This window comes from Sorex fumeus, unplaced genomic scaffold (genome assembly GCF_029834395.1).
Source record: "Sorex fumeus unplaced genomic scaffold, SorFum_2.1 ptg000003l, whole genome shotgun sequence".
Lineage (NCBI taxonomy): Eukaryota > Metazoa > Chordata > Mammalia > Eulipotyphla > Soricidae > Sorex > Sorex fumeus.
In genome coordinates this window covers 4,970,672-4,988,005 of record NW_026606060.1, presented here as the reverse complement: position 1 = coordinate 4,988,005, position 17,334 = coordinate 4,970,672, and the positions used below count along the sequence as shown (strand labels likewise).

Below are 17,334 nucleotides of genomic sequence, written 5' to 3'. Positions count from 1 at the left end.
CACACAGTTAAGTATTTAACTGCCCAGTTAACTACCCAGTTCAATATTTTGGATTTTCTGGAGTGTGAAGCCACACGACATCTCTGAACTCTCCAACGCTGACATCCCAGTACTTGCCCACCAAATTAGATTGAACGTAACGCAGAAGCCAACCAATGTCAAATAAATAAACATTAACACAGAAGGCTTAACTTGTAACAAAAGCGTAGTAAAACTTCAGAGGGACATAATGTCCCCAAGGTGAAATACAACAATTTTCATAAATTTTCTTCTAATATATATATAACGTTTTGATCATTCTTTTAACCATTTAATGGTAACAACAATATAAAATATTGTTGTGAGCCTGCTGTGGGGGCAGGCTTGAGAGGTTTTTGGGAAAATGGTGACAATGGTGGAGGGAAGGTGACTGTGTTGGTGGGATTTGGGTTGGGATAATGATTACCTGTAACAAACCATCATGAACAACTTTGTAAGCCATGGTGTTTAAATAAAGGAGGAAATAGAAGAAAAATTGCCAGATTTACCTATTTGTATATTTCTTTTTTTTTTAATTTTTATTAGTGAAACACCATGAGGTACAGTTGTAGATTTACAAATTTTTGTGCTTGGGCTTCAAACTGTACAATGATCAAACACCTATCCCTCCACCAGTGCCCATTTTCCACCACCACGGGTTTCAGTATCCCTCTCACCCCCCATCCCCCCATCCCACCCTGCCTCTGTGGCAGGGTATTCCCTTTTGTTCTCTCTCTTCTTTTGGGTGTTGTGGTTTGCAAAAGAGGCACTGAGTGGCAATCATGTTTGGTCTATAGTCTACTTTCAGTCTGCTACTCCCATCCTGGACTATTTGTATATTTCTTAACCATTTGACATATATACTGTTCTACCACATTTATTAAGTGCCCGTCTTTTAAGTACATTACTGACTGTTTTTCAACACTATCCCATAATTTCGTCTTTCCGATACACCTTGCTTCTTGACATCCCCTTCCTAACAGTACTGAGATTTACAGGAAAATAGACACTGCACTGTGGAAGAAGCAGCTGTAGAATCAGATCTCTTCCCCACTAAACAAACCATTAATGCCATCAACCGAAACAAAACTCAAAGCTCGATAAGTCACCAAACTAAACCCATAAGGCGTTGACCAGTCCTCAGTGTTCAAAATTTTCAAACTGAAACATTACTTCTATTTGGGATGCTACAATACCAACATGAGAAAAGTTCCTAGTTCCTGACTTACATAAAGACTATGACTCTGGGCACACAGACACAGCAACAAAGAAGAAAACACACAGCAACAAAGAAGAAAACCGGCACACAGCAACAAAGAAGAAAACCGGTTGGAGGGCCCCACAGCTCCCAGAGAATGCTCCAGGTCCCAAACAGAGCCAATATCACCAGGAGGTCCCAGATGGGGTAGGTGCTGCTGACCCGCCTTCTCCAGATGGAAACCCGGTGACCATGAGCTTCTACAAGCATAGCTCTGGCATGCGGGTACCAGGACATTTTTTCCGTACGTGGCCACGCGACATCTCCATATATACAAAGTGATCAATGAAATTAAATCATCCAACATTTCTCCCTGAAAATCAGGCTTAACTCTTTTGCAAACTACAACACCCAAAAGGAGAGAGCGAACAAAGGGGAATGCCCTGCCATAGGGGCAGGGTGGGATTGGGGGCATGGAGGGTGGGAGGGATACTGGAATCTGTGGTGGTGGGAAATGGGCACTGGTGGAGGGATGGGTATTTGAAAAAAAATAAATAAAAGAGTAAATTTAAAAAAAGACTTTATGACTCTGTAGATGATTCTGAAGGGGAACAAACTACTCATTTCAAAAAGAAAAAAATAATCCACAGAGCTCAACGCCCTAACATGTGTCCTTTGTTCTCCAGGGCTGTCTACCTCAAGGTCACACAATAATGCCACACTCATTCCAGTTTCCATGCTTTAACACTTTGCTTCCCTGTCCCCTCAATGTCACCCAGTCTTACACTCCTGACCCGCGAATACCCATCACCCACTCTAGCTCCACACTCTTCAAGGATCTTCTCTGAGTTCCTACAGCAGTTAAACATTTACCAGTTGGGTTTATATAATTTATGTCTCATGCTGTTTGCTCATTTCATTCTTATCCCTTAAACATGCAAGTTCTCAGGGAGAGAATCAAACAAACTGCTCAGATCCACACCAACTTTATACAGCGTGGAGTACAGAGTAGTAGTAAATACTCAAGTGTTTGCTGCGATAGCTTTACATTAGTTTTATTAGTTACAATTTAATGACTTATAAAAATCCCATCAGTGACTTTCAAGAAGCTACAAGTTTAACTCAGCATGCTGAAAACACAGATGACTGCTTAGTCCTATGAAACTTGCACTCAAAGTCTTACCACAACATATGCTAAAAAAGAAAAAGAAACTTCAGTTGATACATTTAGCCTTTTCACAGATCCACATTTTACAAAATAAGAGGAATGAAACTAATTTTCTCACAGTGACAGTCATTCCCTTAAGGAATGATCTTCAAAGCTTTCGCTTGATGGTAGAAACCTTTTCTCTAACAAAAGGCAAAGTAGAATTCTACCATATCAAGAAAGCAGAGCTAAGCTTTCTAAAGCAGAAGGAGGGACCTACACTTCTGCTTCCCCAAGTTCTCCTCAAATGTACATCAGCCCTTCCCTGGTCCTAGTCCCCAAGGAAGTAAGGACTCTAGGTACCTCTGGAACCATAAACCCACCAACCCATCATGAGTAGAAAAATATTGCATAATGCTATGAAATTTCAAATGTCAAAAAATCATAAAATTAAAACTTACCCATTTCTGCTGAAAACTCTTAGCCATGCTTTGATGTTTGGGCCTAACAAACACAGACAAGGAATAGTGGTAAACGTAGACAATGTAACTGCAAATAAAAATGTTTCCAACACCAACCTGAGAAGAAAAAATCTTTCATTAAATTTTTTAATTTCCAAAAGTGTAAACACACACACCACACACACACAATCTTTGAGACTTCCATAGATTTAATGTAAAAATATTTTCTTATACTTTAGCGATAGCACAGCAATAGGGCATTTGCCTTGTGCACAGCCAGCTCGGCTGAGCCGGGTTCGATTCCTCCACCCCTCTCGGAGAGCCCGGCAAGTTACCGAGAGCATCTGGCCCGCGTGGCAAAGCCTGGCAAGCTAAGCGTAATATATTCAATATGCCAAACGCAGTAACAACAAGCCTCAAAATGGAGACGTCACTGGGCCCACATCGAGCAAATCGATGAATAATGGGAGGACAATGACAGTGTTACTTTGAAAGTAATATGAGTCCGACCAACCTAATGACTATACTTATTATCAAAATACAAACTATAAAATACGATCTAGCATAAATCTTACTTTTGCATTCTGAACAGCATAATACCATATGATTAATCCATAACAAAATTCTCCATTTAAAAAAAATTCAATTCTAGAAAATGAGCTTCTTCCTCAACCACCTCTGGAAATTCCTCTACAACTAGTGGTTTAACATTAGCTTTTATCAAAACTACTTAGAGAGCTGGGTAAACTAAAATTAGGATGGTACAGTTCACCTATTGTTTTAAGGCCCAAGGATTTGCATTTGGAAAAAATGCTAATGCTGCTGGTTATAGAACTACACTTTCGACAACCATTACCCCACTTATTCATTCTAGTCTAAATCAGATTAGACAAAAAGTACTATTTTCCATTACAAAGATCTTTCTTCCCCCCTCTCCAAAAAATAACGTATTAGTTTGTGCATTCTTAGCTCAGTTAAAAATATAATGCATATCGGGGGCTGGAGCAATAGCACAGCGGGCAGGGCGTTTGCCTTGCACGCGGCTGACCCGGGTTCAATTCCCAGCATCCCATATGGTCCCCCGAGCACTGTCAGGGGTGATTCCTGAGTGAAGAACCAGGAATAACCCCTGTGCATTGCCAGGTGTGACCCAAAAAGCAAAAAAAAAAAAATATATATATATATAATGCATAGCTATACATGTGTTTATGTGTCTGTATATATACATAAATACACATGGTTTCTCATCTACTTCTCCATCCTACCCCATATACAATTAAATTGTAGAAGTCTAGGAAGTAGAAGAATACAAATGGAATTAAGTAATTAGCTCTGAAATTAAGCCAATCTACACATCATAAATCATACTTTTTTTATTGCAAATAATACCATCAAGCAAGAAAAACAATGTTAGTATTCTTCTGTGATGCAGTAAGCTCATCACCTAGGGCTTTTCTCTAACCTCCCCCCCCCACTACAGTGCTTTGTTTCATAAAAATGCTTTAGGGGTCTTGAGCATTTGCCCTGCTCACAGCCATGTGGGTTCAATACCCGCACCATGAGTGATCCCTGAGTGTAGAGCCAGGAGTAAGCCCTGAGAACCACTGGGTGAGGCCCCCAAACAAAACAATAGCAACAAAAGGTTGCTTTACATTATAATTACCTTACCATGACAATTTAAAACTTACTCTATTAGTGGTGCTCCATATAGAACAAAAATAATATGAAAGAAGCAACAAGATATAAGAAAGTAGACACAGCACTTCAAGAGTCTGGTTATCTAAAAAAAGAAACAAAACATTTAAAAACTCCAGAGAACACGTAAAGGACAACAAAAGCTTGATTTAAATTATCAAGTACCCCACAATATGGGACGCAATGGAACATTCTCTGGGTTCAGGGACATCCACGTCAGATGACAGATTCAGTCCAGTTAGGTGCTGTGGGCTTGGACATGGGCCTACCTATTTTTAAAAGCCTCTAAAGCAGAAACAAGCCCCTTCCCTCACCCTCCCAACCCAAATCAGAAGCAGAAAGGGCCTGTAGCTCCCACACATATCCCTCCCTCTGTATTGTTCATCGAGATTAATGAAATATTCAAAGTAAGATAAAGATCAGATAAAGATCACAGTATGCACTAAGACATCAAAAAATGCTAAAAAATGACAATGATTTGTTTCACTTAAAAACAAAACTCACAGGGAAAGTGAGACAAATAGGCACACTAAATAATTCATCAAATCATCTTCATTTAACTCTATGAACCACGTGAAAAAGATCTTTATGCCTGTAATACAGTGCGGGGACTACTTGATTTGGAGCGTAAGAATGATTATAAAACACACACTGGACTTTTTACTCACAGAGAAGCGAATGCACTTTAAGCTATCAGAGCTTTTACACGGTACTAAAGAATCTTAAGTGAGGATATATTAATTTAAGCTAATAATCAAAGTATTACATTGTGATGAATACTACTGAAAATACAGTCTTATATCAGCAAACTTTACTCAAGGAGAACCATGTTTGAAATGAGACTGATCAAGTAGGCTAATTTTATGATTAAAGACAAACAAACATATCGTGCCTTTTGAAAATGCAAAAATAAATGAAGACAACTGGGATTTTCAGATCTTACTGCTACCTGTATTTATCTTCAATGTGAAATAAAATATGACTCAATGCTATCGTATCTACTGAAGGCATCCAAATTTTACAACCAGATGCCTGGCAAGCATCTATCAAATGTGTAGGCAGTCTTTCAGCAAAAGGAGGCTACTAATGTAAGAAGCATTAGGCTCTCTTTGCTCATTAAAAATTAACCAATGCGTTCTTGACTAGTACTTCATTCTTGCTGACAAGAAATGTAACCTTAATCTAAAAATGAGGTATAAAGAAATAAGCCTTACCTTGTGTGACAATGAACTTCTTTTAGAGGACACATTTGGTTTCACAACTAAGTATAATACTAGATTCACGGCAGTTACAAAAACTGAACAGAAGCCCAACCAAGTCAAGTGTGTTTCCAATATTGAGAAGTTCTCCAAGAAGAATGATGGAATGAAGATGCTTAGGATAATTGAAAATATGCATAAAAGATGAGTATACAGTAGTCTCTTGATATCAGTATCTTTCATGATGTTTTCTTGAGTGGCTATCTAATGAAAACATTAAAAAAAAAGCATATGCAATAATGATTTTCCATTCTCCTAACTGCACTCAAAAATAAGCCATGAATCAAAGTCAATTTTCTTCAGACTTTTCGACAAGTCTGTTTCAGAAGCAAGGACAATGCATGCATGTAAACCGCACATATATAGGAGAAAAACACACAGTTCCCAGATCCCTCAAAGAACAAATTTAGTAGTTTCTTAAATACTTGTGTCTGCAAAAGGCTCATGTGTTAGGGCCAATGTGGGAACAACTGGGTAATTCCTACTCCTACGTGTGCACACGTGTGGAAGGCCGAGAAGAGTACAATAACAGATTAAAAACAAACTGAATGGATTACTGGTCTGCCCCTGCTGGAAAAGAAACCTGTGCAACCCAGGAACTCTCAAATTTTGAATAATTTGATCTATTTATGTCTCGATGGCGTGTCCAAACAACAAGACAATCGTTCCTAGCAATTGACCTATGACACCAAGTGCACAAATGAATACACCAGTGGTGGCTAGGATGTACATTATGCTAAACTAAGGAATCCCAGGTCTCCAGAACTGGCAATGTCTTGTTGCAAAGTGCTAGACTACTATCGAGCTAAAGCAGAGAGGCAGACAATCTACTTCCTCTTCTACGTAATACGTATTTTCTGTTTATGAATTACTGAGAGAATATACATGGCACAGACTTGTTCAGCCAAAACCGTAATGATTTCAACTAACAGTGCACGTGTTACACTGTGGCGAAACAAAACAAATCCTAACACGTTTTTGCAGGCACGCACAGAGCACAGAGGACACCCACTGGTGCAAAAGGGTGGATCCAAGCCTTCTCCTAACAGCTTCCTAACAATTCACACTGGAACTTCCAAAGGGGAACAGTTTCCTGATAAGGAAAACTCGCCGCGGAGGGCTAAGAAGTCCAAACTCCACAGCTGCCCGGCGCTGGGGCACGTTCTGGGCCAGCCCCCGGCGGCACGGGCGAGGCACAGGGAAGGAGGCGGATGGCACGAGGGAGCGCAGCCCTTGCTCCCGGGCCCGTCTGCACCCCAGGGAGCCTGAGGGGCTGGGGGGAGGATCCGGAATCCACTCCCACAACACACACCCCGACTCTGGGCGTCTGTCCGCGCCACCCTGAAATCCCACCTGACTCGAGTCGGTTCAGCCCCACTCCCGAGTTTGCAGGGCGGATGAATGAGCGAGCAGGGAAACGGGTCCCGGACAGGAGCCCGGGAGGCCCCGGCGGGCTCCGGAGCACGGTTCTCGCGGAACCCGTGTCGGCGTGCAGCCGGGGGAGCACCTGGAGCACAGGGGGCCGAGAGGCGAGAAGGGGACAGACACGCGTCTGCGGAATGCCCGGGTGGAGGGCGGGGCGCACCTGCGGGCCACGGCCGGGTGCCTGCGCCGGAAGACGGGTGGGCCAGGAGGGCCGAGAGGCTCGCGGCCAGCTGGGCAGATGCACTGGACGACGGGGGGAGCGACCCGAGGGAAGGCGGTCGCGCGGGGCTTACCTAACTCTCCCGCCCGGAGCAGGGACGGGAGGTCCCCAGGTACAGCATCAGCGCGACCCGCCGCCCCGACCTGCACGCAGGCGCAGGCCCGCGGGGGCGGAGCCGCAGGGCCGGAAAGCCAATCGCAGGAGCGGAGGGGCGGGCGAAGGCGGCAACCCCGCCTTCCCTCTGAGGTTGGTTCCTCCTGGTTGGTTCCCCGGAGGCGGGGAGGCGGGGCGGCGCGCCGGAGGCCGGAAGTGGCGGCGGCGGCCGGAAGACGAGCGCTGCCTGGGCGTCGGGGCTCTGCGGGCTGGTGGGCTGCGTCGGGCCAGGATGGTGTGCGAGAAGTGTGAGTTCCCGGGGCCGGCCGGGGTGGGGGTCGCCTGCAGCTCTGGCCTTTCTGTTCCGTCGGCCCGGATCTCCGAGGCCAGCCTCTGTCCCCCCCGCCCGTGCCCTTTGGCCCTTCCTGCCCCGCCCGGTGCCTGTCCAGGCCTGTGTGTTTTGCCTTGGGGGGAGTGTCCTCTTTTTGCACCTGCTTTTGTTTATCCCCCTCGCCCCCTCCAAGCCCCAGTCTCTGCCCCCACCGGAAGCGTGGATTTAAAGCTGTCAGGCAGGAACAGTCACCAGGACAGGCTCTGAGGGTTCAAAGTAGGTAAAGGTAACCTTTCAGTAACAATATTGCAAGCCACAATACTCTAAAGGCGGGGGGGGTGGGGGGGGGAGAGGAAAACAGAGAGGGAGAGAGACCGAGAGGGAGGGAAGGAGGGAGGAAGGGAGGGAGAGGGGGAGAGAGGAGACAGAGAGAGAGAGAGCACACGAGCGCTGGGAAATATACATCGGTGGAGGGATGGGTGTGGGAATACTGTATGGCCGAAACCTAATCGTGAACAGCTTTGTAAGCGTCTGTCTCATAGTGATTCAATTAAAAAGTTAAAAAAAATCAAAAATAAATTTGCCAGGCAGAGCAAACACCTCAGACGTGGTTAAATTTGAATTTCAGCTAAACAGTGAGTCACATTTCAGTATACATATGCCACAGCCAAGATTTGGCCTAAAGCATTTACTTTTAGAACATAGTTCACTCATTATTTTTTTATTGTATATATTGGTAAAAATGGTAAAATGCATTACCATTTTTATTGAATCATCAGGATTTATAATAGCACTAATTATACTTTTCATGCTGATATCATTGCCATTTCACTGGGTCAAAAGCCTAGTACCGTGAGTGGCCTGAGTGCTTTTTGCCAGCCCCTTGAGCACTGAGGCCAGAGTGAGGGCTCACTTCACCTTCCAATCTATCTGTCTTTAGTCTCCCAGGCTCTTAGAACCCACCCCTTAGTCCCTATTCCAGTTCCAATGCAGACTCAAGATTTCTAGGGGCTGGAGCAATAGCACAGCGGGTAGGGCGTTTGCCTTGCACATGGCCAACCTGGGTTCGATCCCCAGCATCCACCAGGAGTAATTCCTGAGTGCAGAGCCAGGAGTATCCCCTGTGCATCACTGGGTGTGACCCAAAAAGCAAAAAAAAAAAAAAGATTTCTAGAAAATAGTATGACTTTTTTGTATTGTGTTTTTGAATCCACAATCCACAGACTGTTTAGAAACAGGTGCCTTGCAGACTAGAGGTTCCAATATTCTTCTTCCTTTACTATTGAATTAGCGTAATCTAGGTGACATTTCCCTGAGAACTGAAACTGACCACACACCTGTGAATTCTTATACTGATTGGACAAGAGAGCAAATTCATATTTCTTAGTCCCATTTTTTCACCCAAAAAATGAGAACCCAGAATTGGTGAAGTCCTGCTCGTGAATAGTTTGCTCACTGCTCCATGGTTAGTCCTCTGAGCTGTTTTATATGCCAGTAAGGGCTCTTAAGGGAAGTTGCACAGATGTACCAATTGGTCCGCACTGCTACTACAACGTCATAGTTTCTAATCTTCAAGATCTCAATTAATCATCTTTAATCAGCTCTCTCATTCTTCCTCATTGGTATAGATTCCAAACAAACCGTCTAATAACTTTTTAAACTTATCCTACCCTCAGCTACGGGTCTGGAGCGATAGCACAGCAGTAGGGCATTTGCCTTGCGTGCAGCCAGCCCAGCTGAGCCGGGTTCGATACCTCCGCTCCTCTCGGAGAGCCCAGCAACCTACCAAGAGTATCTTGCCCGCACAGCAAAGCCTGGCAAGCTACCCGTGATGTATTCATTATGCCAAACACAGTAACAACTGTCTCACAATGGAGACGTTACTGGGCCTGCTCAAGCAAAATCAGTGAATAACGGGAGGACAGTGACAGTGACCCTCAGCTGTTTCATCCTCTCTTGAAAAGAAGGAAAAAAATACCTTCTTACAGGTGCAGGAAAAGGTTATCAAAAGGTTATCACATTATCAATTCCATACTATACCCATAAACAGATCTGCGCTCATGCTCATCTATCTCTCCCTTTCTTTTTTCAAGGCAAATTCTAACGTTTGTCTTTTTCACTGTTCCTTCGTGTTTCTTCCAGGTCCTCCTCCTTCCCCCAAATTAGGGCTTCAAAAAGCCAGAGAAGGAGGCAGAGCCGTAGCACAGAGGGAGGGAGTTGGCCTTGCATGCGGCTGACCCACTTTCAATCCCCGGCATCCCATATGGTTCCCTGGGCACCGCCAGGAGTAATGAGTCATCGCTGAGTCAGAGCCAGGGGTAACCCCTGCGCATTGCCAGGTGTGCCCCCTACCCTCCCCCCGATAAAGTGCCAGACAAGGGCTACATCCTGGGCTCCCAAAACCTATGTTGCTGCTTTTCTTTTATCTCTATTGGAATCTTTAATCAATTCTTGCAGATAAAACTGCTCAATTAAACCCAGACCTTCCGTCTTGCGATTTTATTCATGGAAAAAGTATTGTATTCTTACAGAGAGCTAGACATCAGGACCAGTGATAAGGACCTTGCCTTACTATCGTCACTATGCCAGGACATGGCTGAGAGTAAGCACCACCAGTGTCTAAATTGAGTATAGTACTGGTGTATTATTGATCTGGCAAAGGATCAAATTGAATCTTTACTTGGAATGACCTGAGTAACTTGAAATAACCTCAGGGTTATTTGAGGAGTATATGCCTTTTTTTTTTAATTAGGATATGTGCTTTATCCACTTTGCCTTTATCCTCTTTCTTCACAGTGTCACTGCCACATGACTAAACTGTTGCCTTTGTCAACAGAAGTTTATAAATTCAAGTACCTATTTTAGTTAAATGGTTCTTGAAAAATAATTGGGGGGATGTGAATTTCTCTGAGCCCTTCCCCAGAATCAGATGAAAAACAGGCTGTACAAAAACAGTATGGATAAATTACAGCTTCCAGTCAGATAACTTCCAGCACTCACCCATGAAACCTTGTGGGGACTACATTTAGAGATCTCAGTATACTTATAAGATCCTTGAAATCTAGAACCTTCATCTGATTTTTCTTTTTTCTTGCATTTTTATAGAGGCTTATACACCATAGAAGCATAGCAAATAAGAAATGAATAGTTTTGTCAGATTTGTTTAAAATATGCATGTATGTTGGAAGCAGTCACAAACCATATATAAGTTTTACTTCTAGTCAGTTATGCGTGCTATTATCCTATTACTGTTTGCCACAGTTAAAATTTCAGGTTCACTAGCCCTGACCTCCGAATTAGCTGGTTTCTCTTCTCCTTTGATACTCATGTAATTTTGAACCTTCGACACGATGTGGTGGGTTTAATTTTTCCATCTTTTTTGTTACAGGTGAAAAGAAACTTGGTAGAGTCATCACTCCAGACACTTGGAAGGATGGTGCTAGGAATACCACAGGTATGTTTCCCTTTAGAGAAAAATGCATAAAATTCTTGTAGAATTTTATTTGAGATAAAATTTGAAAAATAAAATCAGCGACTCTGATTTTTATGGGGGTTCCCTTATAGTAATGTTCAGGTGTGTTCTTGCTGCCCTAATAATAGTTTATGTATCTTTGGCTCTTGCCATTTTAATTACCATTTCTCTTGGTGTTTTTTGGTTTGGAATTATTCTGGCAGAATAGCTTCCTAGAGCTGGATATCTGTCTTATCTACAAATTTGGAACGTTTCAGTGTAATTTTTCTCACCAGAACTACTTGCCCAGTTTCTCCTTTCCTTCTGGGGCCCTAAATTCAGATGTTATTTCTCTCCAGGTTGTCCCTGGAGAGGACAACAGATGTCTGATGCTGTATTCATTTTTCTTTTTTTTTCCCCCTCCTTTTCTTTCTGGATGCTGCAGCTCATCTTCTGGCATGCTGATTTGCTCCTCTCCGTCTCTCTTTCTCTGTTGGGTTGGGTTTGGTTTGGTTTTAGTTCTATTATGCCTTTCAGACCGGAGATTTCTGATAAAAGTTTTCTTATACTTTAATTTTTTGAAGCTCTCTGTTGTTTTCTCTGGTTCAGTCAACAGCCTAATTGTTTTAACTATGAAATCCTCATCTGGGAGATTAGAGTGATTTTATGTGCTTGGGGTCCCTGCGGCTTTTGTCCTGTTCCTCAGTGCGGGCGAATTCGTACACTTACTCCTTTTGTCTCGTGCAAAGATTCTCACATATCTTGTCCCCGGGAGCAAGTGGTGCAGGCTGCTAAATTTTATCTCCTAGAATTTATAGTAGTTAATTGTAGGAAGTAATTATTTTGAATCTGAGTAATACCACAATGCATATTTTTGCAAATTTAAATGTTCCTAATAAATATGGGCTGATTTTTCTTGAGTGTCTTAAGAACCTGGACATTAAATAAGGGTTTTTGAAAATTTTTATGTAAACTTAGTCTGTTGATTGGAAGACACAAAGTGAACTTGCAGGCTGATTGTTACATGTATATGCATATGTTATATGGTGCTACAGTGCTATGTTATATGAGAAATGTTTAGCTAACAACCCCCAGCCCCCTTGCAACAAGCCCCTAAAATGTGTGTGTTTCAATACAGAAAGTGGTGGAAGAAAGCTGAACGAAAATAAAGCTTTGACTTCAAAAAAAGCAAGGTAGGTGGGGCTTGGGGGAGGGGCCATCCATAGAGCTGCCCTGTGAATTCCCAGTCTTCCGTAATATTGAACCTACTGGAGTGAATTGGGTGGTACTGTTCTCTTTGATGAAGTAAGACTCAAGTAGTGCCTGTCTGTTACCATCTGCTGCTTTTGCTTTCTTCCTCCTCACTGAATCAGTATCCAAAGAAACCAGTGCTCTTATCTTTTTTATAACTTCACCAGAATACATGGATTCTGTTTTTGCTTGTTCTTAATTATCCTGCAAACCAGGGGCAACAGAGAAATGTAGGACGACCATAAGCCCTGGAGTCAGACCTCAATTTGAATTTTCCTCTGTTTCTACCTACCTTTGTGGCCTTCATCAAATTAAATCCATTTCTAAACTTTCTGGCTTGTTTTTTACCCTCTGAAAATGACTGTAAAACTGTCTCCCGCCTTCTGGTGGCACTGCCAGCTCACACTTGGACGTGGGTTAGTTAGCACGTCACAGCACTGGCCTCCGTGTTTTAGTATCAGGCTTTGATACCATGCTCAATTGTATCTTAATCTAAAAAATTCCACAAACCCTACTACTTGCTCCCCTATTTCCTTGTTCTGTTTACAGTAAGTTTTTTAAATCCTATCTAGGTACGTTTTTGGTGCCCTTTAGTTTCATTTTCTTTCTTTTTTATTCTCCAGCCTTTTGACACGCATGCACACGCACATGCACACACACACGCACACACAGTTGTGTGTTCTCCTGGGGCTTTGGTTGCTGCCCATGTTCTCACTGGCCATTGCGTCTTCAGTTGTGCGTCTGCACGTTTTGGTCACAGGGCTCCTTAGGGACCACATGCCTGACGGTGGTGCTCCCACGCTGTTGGTCACAGTGCTTGCCAGATCCTGTGCATTTAGTCGAGGCATCAGGAATTCCACACACCAGTGTCTCTGGGATAACAGCATGTGTCAGACAGTGCGAGAGCTCCAGCTGTCATCCTCAGTCGTCAGGGCAGGGACTTTGCCATGGGGACTTTCTGGTCCCCCTCCACTCCCTTCTCTTCTCCAGCCGCACCAGTCAGGCTTTCATTCCCACCATGTCCTGAAACTAATTGTAAAGGTCACACGTGACTTAAAATTGATCATGAGCTGCTTACTTCTCAGTTCTTAAACCTTTCATCATCTCTTTTACAACCCTTATTTCCAGGCTTCTGGCCTTTTCTCACACACAGACACACACACACACACACACACACACACACACACACACAGAGCTGCCTATCTAGTACATTTTCAGTGCCCTTTAATTTCATTTTCTTTCTTTCTATCTTTCTTTCTTTTTTCTTACTTTCTTCTTTCCTCCCAGCTCATTGACTATTCCTTGTCTACTGAGCTCCTCTGGACTTGGACTAGTCCTATATTTATTTTTCTCACATAAATTTATCATTTCTTCTCCACTGACTTTAATCCAATGGCCTGAAATTCAGACTGTTACGTCAGTGTTTCCCAGGTGTTCATCTTCAGTGCTCACGCCCCCTGAGCCTCAGACACACACCCGCGTGGACTGACGCACGTTGATAGTCTTTTGCCTTAGTGCACCTCTGTCCAGTGCAGTTGTGCTCTGTCAGCTACAATTCCTCGATTCCTCCCATTCCCTCACATCCTGTATCTGTCAGCAAAATCCTCATCTTCCCCCAAAGTAGAACTTGCCTGTGTGCCTGCTTCCATTTGTGTCACTGCTGTGACCCTCTTCCAGACTCCCGGTATTTCTTCCTAAGCCACAGCAATGCGTTTCTACCTTCCTGCTTCCTCTCTGTTTTCCCTGGGTTCAGTCTCGTGGTGACCATAGTGGTTCCTTATTTAAAGAGCGTATAGCTCCTTTGCTCCAAGCCCTCAGTTGGTTTTCTTTCTCGCATAAAATGTAAAGCCCACCACCATGTTCTTCCAAGGTCCTCCAGGATCCGGCCCTTTCACCTCTGTGACTTCCTGCCCTCCCCGCTCCTGCGTCAGATTGGCCAGCCCCACTCCTGTGGGGAGACACTCAGGCCCTGCTCAGCCTGTGTAGCTGACTCCTCCTCCATACTGTCGCCTCAGCAGAAAGCCCGTCCTTCGGAGCCGCTAGTCAGCTTCCGCACGCATGTCTATTGTCAACCTCACCTACTGTTGGAGAAACATTTCTTTTCAAACATGTTTATTTCCCATCTCCTTTCACCATAAAGTCAGCTTCGTCAGGGCAGCTCATTGTCATCAGATTCCTCTTTGTTGTTTAGGACAAGTCACAGGCACTAAGTTGAATGCATAAATACCTGTTTCTTGACATCGTCCGTAGGCTTAGAAGTGAAGACAGATCTTTTACTTCATATGGTGCCTTGCACATGCATAAAGGTGCTCAGCAAATATGGGCATAAAATCAACACAGCCAGAAAAGACAGCAGGGAGGAAGGTGCTTGCCTTGCACATGCCCCACTCCCCCGTTCAGCCCCTCGCAGAGCTCAGCACCACTGAGTGTGGCCCCCAAACCATAAAACAACCCTAAAACAATTTGACAGACTTAGTCTTCACTGCAGTGTATCACACTAACTTACTGATGATCCCTTTTACGACCATTTGATTATTGAGCATTGTTATATTTAGATTGCATAGTTTTTGTTAGATCTGGCTACTTTATACTCTTAAGTATTAATTAAGTATTCTAAATTCTCTCTTTGGACAGGACATTGTGTTGAATCTGCTACTGTAATAAATACATCATTACATACTGATCAGTCATTCATGTTGAGATAAGACCTTTTGCAGCTGAGTATGCTGACAAAAGAATGTTTCATTTTTCTAATCATAACCAGGATGTGTGTGCAATAACTAGGTTTGCGATTAAGTAGAACCTTCTGTGGCAGCATGCAGCTTGCTCAGATGGCTGTGAGTGGGCAGGCATTTCAGAGAGTAGTCAGCTAAAGAGGGCCAAGCCTCTCTGTTGTCGAGTTTGACAGAAGGAATGGGGAGCATGGGTCAAGCTCATTTGCTTTAGTGAGGTTCTTTTAAGAGTTTCTGTTGTTCAAAACCTTTTTTCCCCCCTTCTAAAAAAAAATCTAGGTTTGATCCATATGGAAAGAACAAGTTCTCCACTTGCAGAATATGCAAAAGTTCTGTTCACCAGCCTGGCTCTCACTACTGCCAGGGCTGTGCCTACAAGAAGGGTAAGTTCATCCCATTTCCCCGCTCGTGTCAAGTATACCTCAGTCCGCACTGATTTAAATGATTTGGGGAAGGGCTAGCTTTTTATAAATTCTACAGTCAAAGGCCTTTTTTTTTTAACATAAGATTTATTATAACTTAGAATTTGTTCGTAGTAAAAAGTATTTGTATGTATGTATGTGTGTTCTGGTCTTAAATTAAGTTCAATTTCAGGGGTGGCTTAAATAGACCAAGTCATTGGTATTAGATGTTTGATGTTACTGTTGGTATTAAGTTGACTGTTCACGTTTTCTTTTGTTTTAGGCATCTGTGCGATGTGTGGGAAAAAAGTTTTGGATACCAAAAACTACAAGCAAACATCTGTTTAGTGGTACTGATGACGCTCCTGGCTTTCTGTATGATTTTTTGCTTTGAATTGTGAAAATAACTTAGATGCCCAAGTTACAAAAGAAAACACTTTATGACAATTATGTTTTTCCAGGGTACTTGATTGGTCATCATTTTCCCTCAAAAGTATTTTATTGGATTGGAAAGAGTGGCAAATTTAACAAAAGGAAATGTTGTCAGTTCTGTATGCACTTTTTATTTAACATTATTCATATAGTTTTTGTCTTCTCTATAGCTAATGCAAAAGTCAGGATATTATTGAAATTTTGCTTTGGATTTGGCATTTAGATTTATAATTTATCCTTAGCCTTTGTTGGTTAAGTAGTCCTGCGAATCAGTAGTGGCTGGATTAGTTGTAGTTTTACAAGGTATTTAAATATTTGAGACCATTATTGTCCAGTGGTTTCACAGTAATTACCTTGGACCCAATGAAACACATGCTATATTAATTGGCCTTTAAGATTTGTTCTTGAAACCAGAATGTCAGTACCTTTCATATGGGTATCAACAAGAACACAACGGATACCCAAATAAATGCACTGGATTTTAGAAAAACACATGATCTGTATTACGTTAAATTCAAAGTTTCTTGATAACTAGGAGGACAGTGTTCTTCCACGACGATGCGTAATGAAAACTTATCACCACTCTCTGGAAAAGCTCTTTTAAATAGAACCTAAACTTTCATTTTCCCTCCTCCTCCCTTTCCTCCCCATAAAGAAATAAATATATAAATAAGACAAATACTTTGACTTTTTCAAATATATAATAAACTAAATTTAATGTTTCAAACTAAGATTGTTCCTTTCTTGCCTTTGGGGATTTAGAACTTAGGCCTTTAAAACCTATTTTGGAAAACAAAAAAAAGTATTTGTATTACCAAGTGCAGTCTTGTGTATGTATCACAGTAATAGAATGGACAATATGGTCTGCTTGGTATTCTGTACTCATATTTGTCCTAAATTGTTATAGAAAGTTTTTAACGTTTTAACTTTATCTGAAGGTTTTTTAAGTGTTTTTCTAGGATACCTTATTACAGAAAGATGACAAAAATAATGCAAAATGTAATAGCAATAGCTCTGAGGACAGGAAGCATTTTCTCATGTGTAAATCAATTTGGGACTTTTTATTTTTTCGAAGGCTGGAGCAATAACACAGCAGTAGGGCGGTTGCCCTGCAAGCCGCTGGCCCAGCTGAGCCGAGTTCGATTCCTCCGCCCCTCTCAGAGAGCCCGGCAGGCTACCAAGAATATCTCGCCTGCACGGCAAAGCCTGGCAAGCTACCC

At 42.7% G+C, this 17,334-nt stretch overlaps 2 protein-coding genes across 2 annotated transcripts in view; one reads left to right on the top strand and one right to left on the bottom strand.

The window, feature by feature from the left end:
• The window catches only part of PIGF (phosphatidylinositol glycan anchor biosynthesis class F), a 34,713-nt gene extending 27,119 nt beyond the window's left edge, over positions 1 to 7,594 (bottom strand). Inside the window, exons 1-4 of the mRNA XM_056114639.1 lie at positions 7,497 to 7,594; positions 5,734 to 5,982; positions 4,513 to 4,604; positions 2,825 to 2,941 (exon numbers count right to left, since the gene is read on the bottom strand). Coding sequence (XP_055970614.1) covers positions 2,825 to 2,941; positions 4,513 to 4,604; positions 5,734 to 5,961 — 437 coding nt within the window. The 5' untranslated portion in view covers positions 5,962 to 5,982; positions 7,497 to 7,594. The remainder of the gene's footprint in view (positions 1 to 2,824; positions 2,942 to 4,512; positions 4,605 to 5,733; positions 5,983 to 7,496) is intronic.
• Positions 7,595 to 7,733: 139 nt separating this feature from the next.
• CRIPT (CXXC repeat containing interactor of PDZ3 domain) lies at positions 7,734 to 16,834 on the top strand. The gene is made up of 5 exons (XM_056114665.1): positions 7,734 to 7,824; positions 11,236 to 11,301; positions 12,437 to 12,491; positions 15,561 to 15,664; positions 15,966 to 16,834. Exons 1-5 carry the CDS (start codon positions 7,809 to 7,811, stop codon positions 16,028 to 16,030), a joined length of 306 nt encoding a protein of 101 aa, XP_055970640.1. The 5' UTR covers positions 7,734 to 7,808; the 3' UTR covers positions 16,031 to 16,834.
• Positions 16,835 to 17,334: the final 500 nt, after the last annotated feature.